The 19,766-nt window shown below is 42.7% G+C and overlaps 1 protein-coding gene across 7 annotated transcripts in view; it reads left to right on the top strand.

Annotated features, from left to right (window-relative positions):
- DLG3 (discs large MAGUK scaffold protein 3) overlaps window positions 1-19,766 on the top strand; it is a 57,860-nt gene that overhangs the window by 22,569 nt on the left and 15,525 nt on the right. For all 7 annotated transcript variants that reach the window (XM_081792943.1, XM_081792944.1, XM_081792942.1 and 4 more), the window contains one exon: window positions 8,075-8,189. In XM_081792943.1, coding sequence (XP_081649069.1) covers window positions 8,075-8,189 — 115 coding nt within the window. The remainder of the gene's footprint in view (window positions 1-8,074; window positions 8,190-19,766) is intronic.

Below are 19,766 nucleotides of genomic sequence, written 5' to 3'. Positions count from 1 at the left end.
CTCTGCGCCAACAGTGCAGAGCCTGCTTGGGATTCTCTCTCTCCCCCACCCCCCTTCCCCTCATTCACTCTCTCTCTCCCTTTCTTTCAAATAACTAAAAACAAAATCAAAATGAAAAAAATAAAAACTAACCCAAGCAATAGGCTTCATATTATTTTTCTAGAGACCAGTTTGTGATTGTAGAAACATGCTGTTTGGCTACTCATATACTTACCTGCATAATGACAGATATCTTCCTGATGGACTTATTTTACTTTCAGCTCCATCCATTTCTTTGGAAAACATGAGCTATATTGTTGAGACAGATGCTTGTAATTCAAACAGTCCTGAGGGTTTGCACTCCAAAGGCAACTGTAGAAACCTAACATACCATTCATACTCATCAAAATCTGTGACTCTCATGAGGTGGTTGTTTCATTTCCACCACAGTTCTGTACATTTTCACAATGGGTGATTCCCTTGAGCTCATGGCAGCTCAGCTAATGGCAAACAAGAGCTGTGTGAGTTTGAGATTTGAACATCTGTACTTCTGTAAGAATAAATGAGCCTTTGGGCAGCTATCAACTTATTTGGAGTTTCTAGCTAATCAATATACATGCTGTTATTCAGCCCTGTCTTCCCTGCCTAGTATTTGTGTGGGGACTCAAGGTCAGGAAGTTACATTTCTTTTTTGTGTGTCTTCCTACTGTTGCTACCTGTCACAGTCCGTGTGTCTAAAGTCTGTCATCCAGTTGTCTCCCCAGCTTTGTTGTCATTTCCACATTTGATAGGCATGGCTTTTATTTTATTTTGTACCATTTCCCTTTTCTATCGTCATTCAAATAATTGGTAGTCTATACCACACGCAGAATAAGCACCCTTTGTTGGTACCATTTGTTTCCTATCTCTACAACATTTTCCTACCCATAATCAAATAGGCCCAAATAAATGTTCTGTGGGTTGAGAAACTGAGCCCCTTTCAGCTTTTCTGAATTAGTGACAAATGTCATTTTTTATTCTGAGGACAATTTTGTCATTAGGAAAGCAGATGGATTTGAGAGCAAAGTCTTAGAGGGGAGATGGATTTGGAGGCTTGGATGTGTGTCTAGTTCATATTAGTGAAAATTGCAGTTTCAATCCCCTTTGATGGTTTATTAGGCTATTAAGTAGATCTTGAAACCTCTGACATGTCAGAGTTTTGCATAAATGCTTTGTGGTTTTGTTGGCCAGTTTTTAGCATTTTTGGGTGGGTGGAAGGAGAAAGTTTTGTACTTTTTCTTACCTTAGTTCCCGAGGAGCCAGAACTGAGAATTAGTGTCCGGGTTTGTCCTGTCAGATCTTTATCATGAGTTAACACATTCAATAAAAGTTTGTTGACTCAACAAGGGTGCCGATTGCCAAACTTTGAGAAGGAAACAAAAACCACATCAAGGAGCTTATAATTTTGTAAAGGAAATGACATCACAAATTCTGGGTACTGGATTTTAAAAGGGAGAAATAGTACAGGGTCTGGAAACCATGTTAGATGAAGAATACTTACAGAAGTAACAATATTTAGCCTGGAGAAGGGATAGCTGATTTTGAGGCCATGATGACTATTCTTTATTATGGCTGATGTTATTGTACTTTTTCCTGGTCTTTCAGGGAAAAACTCAGAACCCTTTGATCCATTCCTTCAATCAGATATCAAATTTTATCTGTTTTAGTTCCAACATATTTCTTGATTCTTGTTCCTTCTTTGTATTCTCAATTGCCCCCTGCTGTGTCAGGCCTTTCAGGTCATTGTCTCTATTAGAAGAGGTTTCTGGTCTCTGTTATTTCTCTCTGTCCTCCATTCTATATTACATTCCCAGAATAATCTTCCCCCAAACCTAGTTCTGATTGTTATCACGTCCCTATTTAAACACTTGACAGTGGTTCCCCTAACCTAGTAAGAAAAGTCTTATCTAGTCAGGCCCCACGCATTTCCATTGCCTTCGCTACTTTAGATCTCGACTTGTAACACTGAGGCTCCAGTGTGGGGAGGGAGGGGTCCACGAGCTGATTCTGCGCCCTCTGATAGTCCTGCACCCTTCATGGGAGAATCTTACGTGTGTTGGGATTTCACGGACAATGAGAGTTGTAAAATACCAGCTATAAGAAACTAGAGTACGTGATGGCATAGAGTTTTCACTAGCTTTATCACAATATTCACGATGGAGAATTATATTACATGGTAGCAGAAATAGGCATTTTTATGTGTTGCTTATATTTTATTTACCTCAAATTAAATTGTAGATATAGGGTAATAAATAAAATCCATCCATGCCTTTCACACACTTAAAAAAAAAATTCTTATCTCAAACTCTTACAATCTGGCCGCCCACCTTCCCCTGTTCATACTCTACCTTCTATTCAGGCTTATTCAGTATTCTTGGAACCTGCTCTAGGCTTTCCCAGCTCTTTGGCCTTCTTTAAACTATTCCTTCATACTACTATTATGAAGAAGAAATCCATCATTTTTTTGTGTTGTTTTAGACACCAAAATTAGGACCAGCTGGCAAAAGAGATGGCTCTTAACCCAAGAATTTTCTCCTGAATACTGTTGTCTAGTCTAATAATGAACGAACAGAGAGCTTTCCAAAGCTGGACATTTTTGAGCAGGGGTTACTTATACTAGGGGCTGTAGGAACTAGAGAAAAAGAGAAAGCATGGTCCTTTGCTGTTAAGAAACTTAAATCTACATGTGAGGCACCACACTTTGTCTCCCCACAATAGCCAATGTGATACACACACACCCCTGATCATGTCATCTGTTTAAAATCTTTGAATAGCTTCTTTCTATCACTCAGGATAATCAAGAGAAAATGAAGAGGCAAAATCAACAGTAAGGCAAGAACAGTGAAATTTAGAAAGAGGTGGATTGAGGAAACAATTAGGAGCAAACATCATCAGTACTTGAGGAAACACTGGTTGTGTGCAGGGGAAAGGGGGTGTTGCTTATAGTAACAGGGAGGTTATCAAGTAGGGGAAGCACAGTGGTCAAGTCTAGAGGTAAGTATTTCCAGAGTGCATGTAGAGCATCATATAGGTGGTAGCACAAGCCTTTTGAATTAGCAGCTCCACCCACAGGAGGCTGATCTTTTCTGTGATTATGCAGGGAGAAAATATGAGATTCCCCTTTGTCTTTGTCCATGTCCATTCCAGAATACAATCTTGCCTTTATTTTTGCCAAACCAAAAGTCTCATTGAAGTGTTTTTCCCCACACAAAAAAGATCAATCTATCCTCAAAGGTAGGTTCTGCCTCTACTTCTTCAGAAACAGAAAAGCTGCTGGAAGCTTTAGAATAGCAATTTATCCTCACTTCCAGTCATAAACGTTTCAGAAGGTTGGGGTTCAGTTTGGTAGTGCCAGTCAAATGTTTTTGTGTGCATATAATTTGACCCTGCAGTTTTACTTTGAGAAATCTATTCTATAGAAATGCTCAAATATACAGTGCAGCGTTGGGGGTAATATTAAAAATTGTAAACAATTTATGGGCACCTGGTTGGCTCAGGTCATGATCCCAGGGTCATGGGATCAAGCCCCATGTTGGGCTCCGCACTCAGTATGGAGCCTGCTTAAGATTCTCTCTCTCCCCCTCTGCCTCTCTCCTCTCCTGATGCATGCTTACACACGCACACGCTCTCTCAAATAAAAAATAAAAATAAATGTAAAAAATTGTAAACAATTTAAATGCACATCAGTTTGGATATGACTGAATAAATTATGCTCTATCTATAATATGAAATACTCTGCACTATTAAAAAGAATGATATAGATCTCTATGTAGTGACATGGATGGGTTTCCATGACTTATTAGAGGATGAAAAAAAGTTGATTTATGGGAATCTGTATGAGTTGTGAATATATGTATATAAATAATATATACAGGGAAGTAAGTTGAGAAGGATACATGCTAGAAATACTAACTGGTTACTTTTGGGTAGTGGGGTGGGGTAGTGATATAGGAATGTCTAAAGGAAAAAGTTAGATTCTTAAAAATCATGTGCTACTATTATAAAAAAGTGTAAAACTCATCAGCTTTCTTTGCAGGCATATTGGACAGAGGCCTCTAGCACTTTCCTTTCCCGTGGGATTTGCAATTGTATTGCCATTTTTTTTGAGAATTTTCCAGCCCTCTTGCCCTATCTTCCTTTTCATACACAGTGCAGGATAGCTACCTTATCTTTTCCCTAAACTAACAAAACAAAACTCAATTTTGTAAGCCAAGACCAGCAGTTTCAAACTTAACTGGACATCAGAATCGCCTTGATGTTTGGTGAAAATGCAGATTCATGGGCCTGCTGAATAGATTCTGAGTCAGTGCGTCTGGGGTTGGATCCAAAATCCTGATCTTTCAGAGGCATCCCAGGTGGTCAGTGAGAAACCCTGTTTCAGGGAATGACGTCTGATTGTGCCCCCACCCCCTCATTTCTCTCTCCATGATTAGCAAAGGGAACAAGGGAGTGATGACTCACTGTGGATATCTTTGTGGGTCACAAATGATTGGGTTCATCTGAATGGGAAAAATGAATAAAACACAGTTTAGTAGACTTGAGAGTTAAGTAATAAGTGTTGGTTCTTTAAAGTAGCCTATTTGAAGTGGGGACCTTTGGGTTGGAGGCTGGTCCGGTGGGCAGTGACTAGGCAGTGACTTCAGCCTAAGAGATGCCTTCCAGCAATGGCTTCATTAGTTATAAGTGGAAGAGGGGAGGAGGGACCTTGACAAACTGTGAGGTTTCAGAATTCAGATGTTTTGGGGTTTTTTTAATTTTTTTATCATTTATTTATTTTTGAGACAGAGAGAGACAGAGCATGAACAGGAGAGGGTCAGAGAGACAGGGAGACACAGAATCTGAGAATTCAGATGTTTTTTAAGTGGAGCTTTTGTCCTTAGAAAATGATGCTTCTAATATTAAGATGAGGTACTATCTATCTTAAGACTATTCTAAATGGGTTTTTTTTTGTTAGAATTATTTTTTTCTTTCTTATACACAAAGTCTGTTAATCAGATGCCCACTGTGGGTTATTAACATCACAAAAGGGTGTTTAAAAACCATACACCCCAATTGCTCCCCCCAGTTAACCTTGGGAATAAAAGTAAATGGGAGTACTTCTTAACTACCTTTCCAAGCCCTCAGTGAAACTGGCAGCCATCAGTTAAATAAACCATTAGGTTTATTAGTTTGAGAACAGAAGCACCAACTTGGGCACAGTTTTCTAATTTGCTCCTCATTTACCCAACAATCATTTATTCAGAGGCTACTTTGTGCTTGGTGGACATTAGGTAATTCTACAAATAAAAGCCAGAGACTGATGGGTAGGCTGGAAGTCTAAGGGTTCATCTGAATGGGAAAAAAAATGAATAAAACACAATTTAATAGACTTGAAAGCTTAGTAGCACATAGAAAACAGAAAGTGGATCCCTTAAAGCAACAGCCTTGTTCTCTTTCTGTAGTCTATTTTAAGTGGGCCCTCTGGCCCAGCATTATCAACCTCCTATTAGGAGCTCTGAGGAAATAGTGGTTTGGTGGTTGTTTTTTAAAGGATTTTTAAAGAAACATAGTTACTAAGCAACTGCAATGACCTGCTACTAAGTTGGAGTTCAGCAGGCAAGTCAATTCCAAAGAAGGGAATACATAAACAAGTTGTGAGATGGGGGAAGAATGGCTTACGGATAGATTTGATATATATTTTTGGGGTGCGTGGGTGGCTCAGTTGGTTAAGCGTCCGACTTCAGCTCAGGTCATGATCTCACGGTTCATGAGTTTGAGCCCTACATCAGGCTCTGTGCTGACAGCTCAGAGCCTGGAGCCAGCTCTGGATTCTATGTCTCCCCCTCTCTCTCTGCCCCTCCCCTGCTTGTGTGCTCTCTCGCTCTCAAAAATAAATAAACATTAAAAAAAGATTTGTTATCTATTTTTTCTGGGTTCAATTCACATTTCTGCCTTCTACTTTATCTTCCCCAAGAAAGAGCTGCCTGGTCAGAAATCTCTTTGTCTCACCAAGTTCTCCTCCTAGCGGGTGAGGAGGACTGAGTGAGGAGGACGACCAGAAAGGAGCCAACTAGAGGGCCAGGGTGGAGGGCTGAGCTCTGGAGTAGGGCCAGTTCCCCAGGCAGGCAGAGAGGTAGACGGCCCCGCTGCTGCACTTGCACTCTTGGGCAGTCCAGGGTTTCTATGACAGATTGGTCACCACCCTCTGCATTTAGATTGCGACGCCTCATTGATATTGATGTGTTGCCTTGTAACCCTCAGATCGGGGACATTGTCCAGCTGCTGTCTTTTTCCCCCAACACTTAATGAGTGAGTCAGTGACTTAACTGCTTCCTGCAGGATTTCAGGGACTGGAGTAGGTAATGAGGACAAATCACCATTAACACCCGTGTGTGATGAATGAAGAAATGGCTAAATGGCATGGATTTAGCGGGTTGGCTTCATTGGTACCAGAGTGAACAAAAAGAAACTTTGGTGAGGATCTGTGTGAATTAGAACTCCTTCCATCCTCTTAAGGCTTTTTAGCATTTCCCTTTATAGCCGGCTGAAGGTCAGGTTGCTTTGCTGAGGGAAGGGGAGTGTCAGGTGTTGGAACAGGTGTTTTGTTTTCTGCCTGTAGAGTCATACAGACTAGATGGGGATGCTTCTTGCCAGCCCTCTATGGTGCATGAAAATGCTTTTGTGGAATTCTTTTTTCCTGGAAATATGTTTGGTTTTTTAAAACAGTTCCACAACCTTCAACCCCAACTATCAGTTCTGTTTTCCTTTGAAATCATCTTGTCATAATGAGGTATGCCTATTTTCTACCATTTTCACAGCCTGTGCTTTAGATATATCCCATTTTATGCAGCCAGTACAGACCTGAAAAAATACTGTGTATGTGTTGGGTAGGGGGAATAAAAAGGTGAATATCATATTTTTTAAAAAAAAAATTTTTTTAATGTTTTATTTATTTTTGAGACAGAGAGAGACAGAGCATGAATGGGGGAGGGTCAGAACGAGAGGGAGACACAGAATCTGAAGCAGGCTCCAGGCTCTGAGCTGTCAGCCCAGAGCCTGACGCGGGGCTCGAACTCACGGACCGCGAGATTGTGACCTGAGCCGAAGTCGGATGCTTAACCGACTGAGCCACCCAGGCGCCCCGGTGAATATCATATTTTAAATGTACTAGGAGAATGTCACAGCAAAGCATCCCTATAAAAAAGCCTCTTAAAATAATTGTACGGTTAGGGAGCTTTCCTCCATCAGGTTTTCTTAAGTTCGGTGTAAATCTGTAGTTGCCTTTCCAGAGTGATAAGGCTGTTTCGAGGCTGTTGTGATGGTATTAGTGGCCTATAAAGCTGGGCATATGGACTTACAACCTCACGGACTAGATGATTTTGGAGGAGAGAGGTGACAGCAGATTTCTTGGTTTGGGAGAATTTCTGTTTTAATGTTTGTTACTGAAACCAAAGACCCTGTTTGTTAAAAGGGAAGATTTTCTTATCTGATTGTGAGGTTTGTTTGTTTTTACCTTTGTGTCATGAGTTCAATCTCCACCCCCCCCCCCCCCAACCTCCAAAAACAAAGTCATCTGGAAACCAGTCATCTCCCTTGCCTAACAATGATCTAATGGCCTCAGGTCCTTCCCAGCCCCTCCACCCTGTGTCTCAGGGCCATCTGTTCTCTGCAATCCACTTTTTGGGAAAGTCTCCTTTCCCATCTGCTATCCTTGGGCCTTAGTGCCCTGCTCCAAAGATTTATGAAGGCTGCACTGGAGCGCTTTCCAGTTGTTGTTGTGTGTTGTTGTTTTTTTTTTTAATGATACATGAGATTTCAAGGCAGATAAAAGCTTTTTCCATTTGATATGTCTAAATGTTATTCCTTTTTCAGGTGTGTTTCTTCTTTCTCTTAGTTGGGGGCTGGAAAGAAGTCTGTGCTTGGAGGAAGGACTCTACTTATCAAAGCAGAGACTGACTGTTGGCTGTGGCTGCTTTGAAGTCAAGTGTCCTCCTGGCTCTTTAGCCACTGTCACACAGACTTGGTGCGGTTTCTTGGGTTCATTCTTTTCCTGTCTGTTCCCTTGTCTCCCTGACAGAGTACAGTCGCTTTGAATCGAAGATACATGACTTGCGAGAACAAATGATGAACAGCAGCATGAGCTCTGGGTCTGGGTCCCTCCGAACAAGTGAGAAGAGGTCTTTGTATGTCAGGTAAGTCACACTTCTGAGCACCAGGCCTTGTGCTGCACGAGGGGAGCTCTGTGCCAACACAGCCCTTCCTGTTTAACTAGTGGGGTAGGGAGTGTGTACTCCCAGTACTAAAGCAACATTGTGTACTGTATGCTCAGGTTGTGTACTTTATGGTCAGTGTTTCTCCCTTTTACGAACTGGCTTCTTCCTCTTTGCTCATGAATGACTCAGTATGAGAAACTTTCACTTTGCTCTAATTGTAAAAGACTATTGAGTGATTATTGCTAGTCAGTATTCAAATAGCACTCAAATGTTCAGAGTCCTTTGCTTGCATTCTGTGATTTGAGGAGAAAGCTTGGCATTCCCTCCCTTCCACATATGCATAGTAGACATCAGGATTTGTATCTGAGCATATCAGCTATCACTCTATTCTGGTCGAAGGTCTTTTACAGGAGACCAAAAACTGACAGGTTGCTGCTTCTGGGTCTTTTTTTTTTAATGTCTTTATTTTTGAGAGAGAGAGAGAGAGAGAGAGAGAGAGAGAGAGAGAATCTGAAGCAGGCTCCAGGCTCTGAGCTGTCAACACAGAGCCTGACTCGGGGCTCAAACTCACAAACCACGAGATCATGACCTGAGACAAAGTCAGACACTTAACCGACTGAGCCACCCAGGTGCCCCAGGGTCTCTTTTTTTTTAATGGTGTTTTCTTGCTCCCTGCTGTGCTGGTCTGCTGTATCTGAATCATGGGACATGGGATGCAATGGTGTATGGTTCCCAGGAAGGGTGGGTAGAGGGAACGGATATATAGCATTGAGTGTATTGCTGCTGAAAGCTATTCTGAGATACTGCCCAAGGTTGAGCTGTTGACCCTTGAGGCCCATTATGATACTTTGTCAGGTCAAAGTACAAACCTCTTGGGGAGTTGGACTGCTAAATGAACACTATGGACTCCTCGTTAGAATTAGGGATAGTTTTCTTCTTCCTGTCCAAGCTTCTTGGCAAAACTCCAAACAGTGTGGTGCAAGTACATATTGTATCTCTCCAAGGTTAAAATCCTTAGAGTAAGAGGTGGTGGGATTCCTCCCCTGAGCCAGAGATAGTCGTGTGTGTGTGTGTGTGTGTGTGTGTGTTTAATGCTTAGGTGTGGACTTGTATTAAACTCTTGGGTTGAACTTTTCTGGTGGCCTCTGATACATGCTGGGGGAGGTTAGGAAGGAAGGCTACATTTGCTGATTGCCTGGCAGTGGGACAACTGGTCTGTCTTTGGGGTTTGACTCGATGCTAGCCAGTGGATATAAATGCTAATTGCAGTTCTTGTCATGGTGCTTGATGTTCTTTTCCCTCAGTTGGTAGTCCCTGACACTACTGCAAAGAGCCGAGCCAAGGGAGCCCAGCTTTGAGTCTGAAGCCCACTAGAACCCTTCATGGTTCTTTTTAAAAAATGAACCCTCAACTTCACTGGTTGTTGAGAGCAGCTTTCTTCACATTTGCCGTGCTCACCTCCTGCTGTGAAGGGAGGAGAGCTGGAGGAAGGCTGGGCCAGTCACTGATGATCTTTTCAGTCTTCTGTTTTTTGTCACTAAGCCCCTGCTCTGGGTCTGCAGCCTAGATGCTGTGGCACTGACGGGGGAATCAGAAATGTGGTATTGCCCCCAGCAAGAGGGTAATACTTATGTGACTTGGTCAGGATTGTTCCGTTCCCGTGCTGCCAGCCCCCGCAGATGTGGCACTCCAGGGTGCGTGGGAAGCTGCTCTTTAGGCAAGACAGTTTCTTCAGAGAGCTTTATTTTTAGATTTCCTCTCTCCACCTATCCTGTACTAGAGCTCTCCCTGCCTGGGTAGGGGGATTGGGGCATTAGCTCCTGACCTGGAACACCTAAAAGACTTAGAACAGCCTTCTCTGACCTGGGGAAGAGATACATCATGTCTAACTCTGGGGAGGAGGGTGGAGACTGCACTCTGTTTCTAGCAAATCAGTTTATACAGTTTATATCATCTGCCCCTAACCTTATCTAGATAACATCAGTGTCCTCTGAGGAGAGTAAGTACTGTTTAGAACAATGAACATTTGTGATCACTAGAATTAATCAAGGGAAATGATATTTTATGGCTAAAACAGTGAGCAGAGGTCTTTCACTAAGCTAACCTCTCTACCAGAGCCTGGCTTGTTCTGTGCTGTTTCATGCCTGTTTGGCCTTCCATGCTGTACTTCGTCCCTATTGTTCAGTATGTATTCAAGTTTCTTCCATTCTTAAAAAGAAAAGAAAAACATTCCCTTGATACTAGTAGTCCCTTAAACTGTTATCTCTCTTCTGTTTACCACATTTGCTGAATTATGTGCCAAGAAACACTAGTTCCACAAGATGTTAAGTATTGTGTGCAAAATCAGTGGTTCAGTAAGTTGGGCCAATGCCATGTGAAAAGAGGAAAACAGAGTCTTTTACTGTGATTCATCTCCAGGAGGGTCTGCACTAGGCAGTGTTTTGCCAAAGGATAGGAGCATGGGAGCCTTATTTGGAGAAGTCCATCTTAAATCCATGTTGGGAAATGTTGGAGTCCTCTGTACCTACTCCTGCTATGTCTTCAAATCACCTCTCTTTCGGTAGGAAAGGAAGTGTGCATCTGCTTTTCAGCATGGTGGTGTGGTTCCAAGCAAGTCCGGAAGGCTCCGGAGGAGCAGAAGCTCAGCTCCGTCAGGGATCCACGGTGACCTCTTAGTCATCACATTCAATGACTGATTCACTGATTCTCTGCCATTGGTGTGACCTCTTCACCACATTTGTTCCCACAAATTACCTACTTGCTTCTTTAAAGGCTCTCTTTCTGTCTTGCTAACCATTCCTCAGTACCTTTCATTAGCTCTGCCCCCTAAATGGCAATGTCATTTATTTTCACAGCTTCAGATCCTGTTGTTGTATAAATGACATCCCTGATCTTTTTAGTGAACTCCAGACCTGCATATCAACTACTTGCTGGGCATGTGCATGAAGCTGCGCTCCCACAGTGTCTCAAACAAGCAGTGTGTTCAAAATTGAACCCCCCTCCACACCTACTGCTCCTCAATTTCCTTATCTAAGTTAATTGCATCACCCTGTCATGTGGAAAAGGGATTAGATTTGTTCTGTCACCCAAGGCAGATCTCAGCTCAACAGAAGGAAGAAAGAGCTAATGATTAAAACTGTCTGAAAATGGAATGGACTGCTTCCGGGGATAGTAAATTTGATCTTTTGTTACTGGAGGTGTTACAGAAAAGGCTGGGGCACCCATTTGACTGGTTGTTGCAGAGGGGGTCAAAGCTAAAAGCAACGATCTGGACATAAGCTACTCAGAAGCTTTCACTAGTTCCCTAGTGTCTTTAGGATGAAGGCAAACTAACATTTAGGGAACATCTGTGCATTTGGGCCTTTGTTATTCTCTTTAAATTGGGATTAAATCCTTTAAATAATGCTACAAAGTACACATTATTCTCATTTTACAGGTGTGAAAACTGAGACTCCAGTTATATAGCCAAGAAGTTCCAAAACTGGAATTTGAACCTGGTTGTTCTGACCACAGAGTGTGGCTTTTTTCAGCATTTCCCAAACTTGGTGATAGGAATCTGCTGGCATGCTAATAAAAATACAGATACCTAGTCCCCCTCTTTTATAGACTTGGATTCACTGGATTTGGGAAATGTATGGGTTTTGGGGGTTTTTTTAGTACTTGAAAGTTATATACATGTATTTTTAAATATAGGTTATTGTCAAATTGGCTAACATACAGTATATACAGTGCACTCTGGGGGGCTTTGGGGGTAGATTCCCGTGGTTCATCGCTGACGTACTACAGTGCTTACTCACCTGGTCATATGCTGTCTCTCCCTAGTAAAATAAACATTTAAAAAAACATTTTTAAATGTTTTTAAATGTTTATTTATTTTACGAGAGAGAGAGAGAGAGCGAGAGAGAGTGCACATGAGCAGGTGAGGGGCAGAGAGGGAGAATCCCAGGCAAGCTCTGTGCTATCAGCACAGAGCCTGATGTGGGGCTCCATCTCACGAACTGTGAGATCATGACCTGAGCCAACGTCAGGTGCTTAGCCAACTGAGCCACCCTGGCACCCCAAATGTATGTTTTTAACAAGCAATGTGAACACTCAGGAATAACTGCTTGTTTGTCACAATAGGTATTTGTGTCTGTTTCGCTTGAACAGCTGAACATTACACTTACTTTATTTTTTTCAATGTTTATTTATTTTTGAGAGAGAAAGAGAGACAGAGCACAGCAGGGAAGGAGCAGAGAGGGAGGGAGACACAGAATTCAAAGCCAGCTCCAGTCTCTGAGCTGTCAACACAGAGCCTGATGTGGGGTTTGAACTCACAAACTGCGAGATCATGACCTGAGCAGAAGTTTGATGCTTAACCAACTAAGCCACCCAGGCGCTCCACATTACGCTTACTTTAGCTCCTACTATGTGGAAAGCAGGAAATCGCAGGGCTAAGAATTTGGGCATGGTTGGGGGGTAGATTCAAGGAAGCGGCACACGCAGTTCCTGCCCTCCAGTAGCTTGCCATCTACGCAGTAGACACTGAGCAGCAGGTGGTTGAAGTGAAGGAACCCTTTTCCATTGGGGTTTCACCTCTAATTCTTTTAGCTGTTGTTTTCCCTATGACATGTTTCTCCTCCTTTCCCTTCTCCTGAGTCTCTGTTCTCTGGTTTGCATGGGTTGCAAAGCTATTTTGAAGCAAATAGCACCTTCTTACAGCAACATGGAGGCTATAGCAGGTAAAGCCCTCACGAGCTGCAGCTGTACTAATGAGAGGGGAGATGGGATTTGTGGAGCCTGGAGAGAGAAAGAAGGAAAGATGACCATGTTTGGAAAATGCAACTTGTTTTTAAAATCACTAGTGACTTAATGGAAAGACCTTCCCACCCTTCACCATACTAGAATCACTTCTTAAATGGTACAGGTAGGATGAGCAGAGCCTGTCTTTCTGCCTACTCTAGGGTCTTTGCTCTGTTATTGAACTTGCCTTCCACACTGGAAAAGTCCACAGAAATAGGCCGCTCTTGAGCCTCTTGCTCAGGGTCAGGATGGTTGGGTGTTTAACTCAGGTCATTCTGATGTGAAGGTAGTACAAAAAGACACCGGGTAGGTGAGAGTTCCAGGAACCTCCAAGTTCTAAACTTGGATTTTCTTTTGTCTGTTTCTTGAGTGAATGAACAAAAGACCCTGTCGTCCAAAGGTTCCCAAGAGGCTTGAGAGTACATCTGTAGAAATGGCTTTTGCAAGTCTGTTCTGGCCAGGTGGGATGCATTCTTCACAGCCACAGGGTGGCATCAGGCAGGCATTTTAGGAGTCCTGGCCTCCTGGCTGGCCATCTACCATCCCAGTCTTCTCCCCACTCTGGGAAGGAAATCCTTTTGGGACATCTGCAGTCTCAATTCAAGAAACATTGTCACAAATATTGGCTTGGTCATCAAAGGAGGCTGGAGAATGCTCCTTGTCATCAAGCAGACGTGAATTGTGAAAGTGTTCTGTGATGATAGCCCAGGGTGATGCTGGGGAGAGCCTGACTTTGACATATTCATTAATGAGTTTCAGTAGTGGATTAAAGTGCCAGTGAGGCGATTTGGGCAGGCTTCACTATCTAACAGAATTTGAGGGTGACATTAATATACATCTTAAAATGCAACAGCAATTTATGTAGTGTTCCGGGCTACCAGAGGATGGGGAAGACTTTCTGATACCAGCGATTCTTGAACTGCCTATTGCTAGAGCATGTTCCCCAGTCACCATTCCTTGACCTGTGCTAATAATCCCCCCAGGTGACCCAAAAGGTGTTGTGAACCCCAAATGTTCACATATCGTGGGCTGATGGGTCCTTGAATGCCCCTCTAATTTCATAATTGACCTCTAATTCCTGAGACTTTGAGGTAGACTGAGGAGAACATTGCCCCTTTCCTTGTTCTCCATGTTCCTGTCTGCAAGGAGTGTCAGGAAGACCCAACTTGCTGTCAGCTACATTTGTTCCTCTTGTGATGACCCATCTTGTATCTACTTGACTACTCGAGTTTGGGCTTTTAGGTTGGTCTTCAGAAGCTGCTAGACATTTTAACTCTCACATTAAAGTCAAGGGCTCATAAGTGACAGTTGCTTTGCGGCTCTCTGTGCATGCTTCATAAGGACGGGGCAAGGGAGGGGCTGCTCAGTTTTCAAATAATAGGTGCCTTTTATCTGGTACTTTCTGTGGCTCAGGCTGCTATAACAAAATACCATAGACGAGAAGCTTAAACAACAGACATTTATTTCTCACAGTTCTGGATACTGGGAAGTCCAGGGTCTAAGTGCTAGCAGATTCAAGTTCTGGTGAGTGCCCCCTCCCTCTTCTGGCTTATAAGTGTCTACCTTCTTGCTATGTGTGCAAGTAGAGGGGGGTGGGGCACCTGTGTGGCTCAGTGAGTTAATAAGCTTCTGACTTCGGCTCAGGTCATGATCTCACAGTTCATAAGTTCGAGCTCCACTCTGCTGTCATCACAGAACCCGCTTCAGATCCTCTGTTTTCTTCTCTCTCTGCCCCTCCCCTGCTCATACTCTGTCTCTCTCAAAAATAAATAAACATTTAAAAAAGAAGAAAAGAGAGACAGAGAGATGTCTCTCCTTGTCTCTTCCTCTTCTCATAAGGGAACTATCTCCCTCACGACCTCATCCAAACCTAATTACCTCCCTAAGGCTCCACCTCCAAATATACCATCCATTACCTTAAAGGTTAGGGCTTCAACATATGAATTTTGGTGGAACACAGACATTCAGCCCATAACACAGATGAAAGGAGGGAAGCAATGTCTTAGACCCCATCTGGTATAGGAGGGAAATACAGTGAGAGAATCCTCTGAGGGATAGTAACTAACTGGAGAGTAACTGGAAGTGTGTTTTGTGCCCTCCTGCCCTAGCCTGATCTCCTGCACTGTTCATGAGCCTCAGACATGGCCTTCGTCCTCAGAGGGCTTCCCCTTTGGTGATACACTATGAAATAATTTAAAACTGCAGGACTTAAGTAAATAGAAATAAACAGAAAACATTAAGAAAAGTCATTGCAAAATATGTAGGATGAATTTGGAAGAAAGACATTTGGAGTGGGCAGGGTCACAGAGAGAAGAGTGGGGCTTGGTTTGGGTCTCAGGGGAACTAATGAGGGCGAGAGGGGACAGGCTGAGTCTCCCAGGCCACCATAGATGGCTGGAGCCACAGGCAGAGAGGTGGGCACACTTACTAGGCCAGTGCAACAGAACGAGCCATTTTTCTTGGAGGCTGAAGGGCTCAAGTGCTCTCGTTTACTTTGCTTCGAGAAACCCGCCTAACCAGTTTCCTTGGTAGTTGCTATTTTCTTTGCGTTCCTGTTCACCAAGACACCGATGTGACTGTGCCAGGTGCTTCTGATTTCTTGGGCTTTTTTAGACCCAAACCTCACAATTTAGGATCTGAACTGCCAGAGACTTTGGCCTAGTAATCTGTTTACTTTGAGCTGATTATATTCCTGCTTTCCCCTCCAGCAGTGAGGTCTCAGCTGAAAGGAAGATTAGGCAAAGTCCCCCAGAGCACGTGCATCATGTGGGCAGGTGCACGCAGCTCGTAGGGGATACTATTTGAAAGGTCACCACTTACACAACATATCTTTGAAGACCTTTGGCAGTGCTTTCTGTCGGAAGATAGGCAGAGGCATTTAAAGCTGACGTGCTGAATCTTAGCTTGGGAACTCCAACCCGCAGACCCTGGGAAGTGAGCATCTGCTTTTCATGCTGGTGTGACTTGGCTCTGGAAGGTTGCTGCATTACCCACTTTCACTTTGATTTTACATGCCACGTTTTCTCTGGGGCACAGTCTTTACCCTGCTCTTAAGATACATCAGTGTTTAAAAAATAAAAAGAGAAAATAAACGTTAAAAAAGGGTGGGGGGCTCCTAGGTGGCTCAGTCGGTTAAGCATCTGACTTTGGCTCAGGTCATGATCTCACTGCTCAAAGGGTCATGAGTTCGAGCCCCACATTGGGCTCTGTGCTGACAGCTCAGAGCCTGGAGACTGCTTATGATTCCATGTCTCCCTGTCTCTCAAAAATAAATAAACATTAAAAATTTTTTTTAAGTTTAAAGACAACATGGGGTGCCTATGTGGCTCAGTCAGTTAAGTGTCCGACTTTGGCTCAGGTCATGATCTCACAGTTCATGGGTTCAAGCCCCACATCGGGCTCTGTGCTGGCAGCTCAGAGACTGGAGCCTGCTTCGGATTCTGTGTCTCCCTCTCTCTCTGCACCTCCCCTGGTCACGATCTGTCTCTCTCTGTGTGTCAAAAATAAACGTTAAAAAAAAAAAAAAAAAAGACGTTAATGTTTTCCTGGCCTGGCCACAATGTGAGAAGTTGCAGGAAAACCCAGGATCTGTGGCTTTCCCTTGCTTCACAGAACTGTGCAGCCATAACCAAGGAGGAACATATTCAGGGTTGAAGGATAATCTTTTATGTAGACCACTTACTGTGATCTTAGGCTTTAGATGGTAATTTTTCCATAAGCTTTGTTCTCTCCTGACATAGGGTTTCCCTCTGAGATGACCAGTCCTCCACTTAGAGGCTTTCATGGAATTCTTTTTATCTAGACCCAGAAAAAATAAGGGGTTTCTGAGGCTGCTCATCTCCCAACACACCATCTTGTCAATAAGCTCACATACACGGGGTGAAACCAAGGTGCCAGAGTGGTCAAATATGGTTTTAGGTGTCTGGAGACAAATAGGTATTGCTTTTTTTTTTCCTGCTCACTCTTTTTGAGTCAGAGGTTGAAAAGTTTCATTGGTATGTCATCTGGGCCTTGCATGTGTAGAATTTTAGTTTTGGGACAGTGGTTCAGTCTGATTTAAAAGGGGTGGTATGTTATATGCCTTGACTTTCTCTAGTTCTTGCCCTAAGGATAAAAAGGGGTGGGTAGGAAGATATAACAGTGTTGGCAAAAAAGGTGCTCCTTCATCCTCTTACCAGATCCAACCTGAGGCATTTGTAACAAGGAGCCAGTCCCTGTCACTTTCTTAGGTTTCCAGGCTGTTCCTAAGAGAGATTGTCACAGCTAGATGGCCACAGTTTAGCATGCTTCTGAAAGATCTCAGGTAAGTAGCCGACACTTTTTCAAAGTTTATTAAGGTCTAATTTATATACTTTTTTCAATTACATGAAATATGTATCATTTGAAAGGTGGTTCGACTTTACTATTCAGGCTTGTTCTCTTTTAGTTTCCTTCCTTCCTTCCTTCCTTCTCTATACCCAACGTGGGGCTTGAACTCATGACCCTGAGATGAAGAGTCATATGCTCTACCGACTGAGCCAACCAGGTGCCCTTGTTCGCTTTTAGTTTTACTTTCCACGTGAAAGTTTAGCCTGGTAATGATCAAAAGTCTGAGGCCATGGAGTCAGTCTCACAAGACCTACTAAGTGGATGCCAGACTCCTTAGCTGGACTGCAGACTGAGTGCCTTGCACTGCAGTCAAATATGGGTGTTGCTGACCCTGCCACACAGCCTTGGTTGCTTGCCTCCAAGTCCTTGCTCACACTGTTCTTTCTAGCCAGACGGGCGTCTCCCTTCTCTCCCTCGAAATCCTGAACCTTCATTGAGGCCCAGTTCAAAAGTCAACCCTTCCTCATAACTTCCCCAAGGTAGGTGTGACCTACACTCTCCCTGAATGCTTTTTTAGGCCTTGGCTTATCCTGCCTCTCGTTACAGCATACTTGGCCAGCACACTCTGTAAGGCCAGAACTTATTTTCTTCTGTGTCTTCCATCCAGAAAGGTATTTTTTAGACATAGCCAAGTGGGGAGTTAGCTTTTGTTTGTTTGTAATGTGACTGTGACTTAGACCTCATGACATTTTTCTGAGATTTAAGAGCCCTGATGTGAAGTTGCCCACCACACAATTCTAGATGAGGCCCTGTGTGACTCTGGGCCTGGTTTGTGTCATCTCTGAGGAAGTTTTCTAGCTCTTAGTCAAATACAGTCTCAGCAGGAAAACAAAGTGGATTTAGAGAACATCTCCATTATGGATTCAGAAAACAAATCACCACATGACAGTGGAAGGACTGGTGAGGGAATTGGGCATCTTCAGCCTGGTAGAGAATACCTCAGAAAGACTTGGGCTCATTAAATGCTAGAATTGGAAAGCAACTTAGAGACCTCTGAGGCTCCGATGTCCTGCAAAGCTCTTTCTCCATTTGTAGTTCTGATTGATAGAAAAGGAAATTCTTGTTAATTCATTTCACATTCTCAACTGAGAATGACATTATAGCTCAGAATTTCAAATTTGATTTCTTTTCTCGTATTTCAAATTCAAATGTGCTGCTGTGTGTTTAACAAAAGCATAGTTTACACTTGATCTCAGCCAAAAGGCCGAGAAGCGATAAGAAGATCATAGTTTAAAAACATTGCTTATTCTGTTGTTCAGTGTTCCTCATCCACAAATTCATCAAACAAAATCCAGATAAACTTGGGTACCACTTTTTTTCTTTTTTAAGTTAGGCATCATGCCCATTGTGGAGCCCAATGAGGTTGAGACCTGGGCAGAGATCAAGAGTTGGATGCTTAACCTACTGAGCCACCCAGGTACCCTTTGGTACCACTTTTTACTGGAAAATTGCCTTTTTTTGCCTTGTTGGCTAGGGAACTTAGAGCCAAACATGTTCCTTATCAGAAGTAAGTGACTCAAGCCAGGTGCTTGGTAAATCGATTTCCCCACTTGCTTTCTTTTTTTTTTTTTCCCTTAAGCATCCAGAGGAGGGTCTGATCATATTAGATGCTCAAAAATGCTTGTTTAATTAATAGATGTCCTTAAGAATACAATATTGTATCATCTTTAAAAATACTAGTTTTGGGGCGCCTGGGTGGCTCAGTCGGTTAAGCCTCCAAGTTGGGCTCAGGTCATGATCTTGTGTGTTTGTGAGTTCGAGCCCCACGTCAGGCTCTATACTGACAGCTTGGAGCCTGGAGCCTGTTTCTGATTCTGTGTCTCCCAATCTCTCTGCTCCTCCCCTGTTCACGCTCTCTCTCTCTCTCTCTCAATCTCTCTGTCTCTCTCAAAAATAAAAATAGAAAAAAAATTAAAAAATTTTTTAAATATTAATTTTGATGAATCGTCAATGAGATGGGAAATATTAATGATACAATTTCAAGTGACAACTAAAGTTGCCGAATTATATGTACACAGCATGTTTCCATCTCTGTGAAATCTGTTTTTTGTTTACTTATTACACAGTATTATGCAGTATCACAATGGTATGAAGAGTGGTTCTGAGTTATATTAAATGTGATTTTTTTTCCTTTTTTAGATTTTATGTTTTACAAAAATTCTATAAGTTTATATTAAGTAAATAGTTCATGAAATGAATGCATATTAATAGTTTGAAATCTCAAATGTTTACAATAACATATTAAAAAAATAATCCTTTTCCTGTTCTCTCCTTTTCTGGCTCTCCAAAGTAAAGAAATAGTAAATCTAAGTAGCCCTCTATGTGTTACACAATGGAGCTAAAAGACAGTAGGGTCATAGAAAAATAATCAGATAAAGTATTTCCACCAGGAAGGAAACCATAGAA

The sequence above is a fragment of the Panthera onca genome, chromosome X, assembly GCF_046562875.1.
Source record: "Panthera onca isolate mPanOnc1 chromosome X, mPanOnc1 haplotype 2, whole genome shotgun sequence".
NCBI classification, from domain to species: Eukaryota; Metazoa; Chordata; class Mammalia; order Carnivora; family Felidae; genus Panthera; species Panthera onca.
This window is presented reverse-complemented; position numbering and strand designations above follow the sequence as displayed.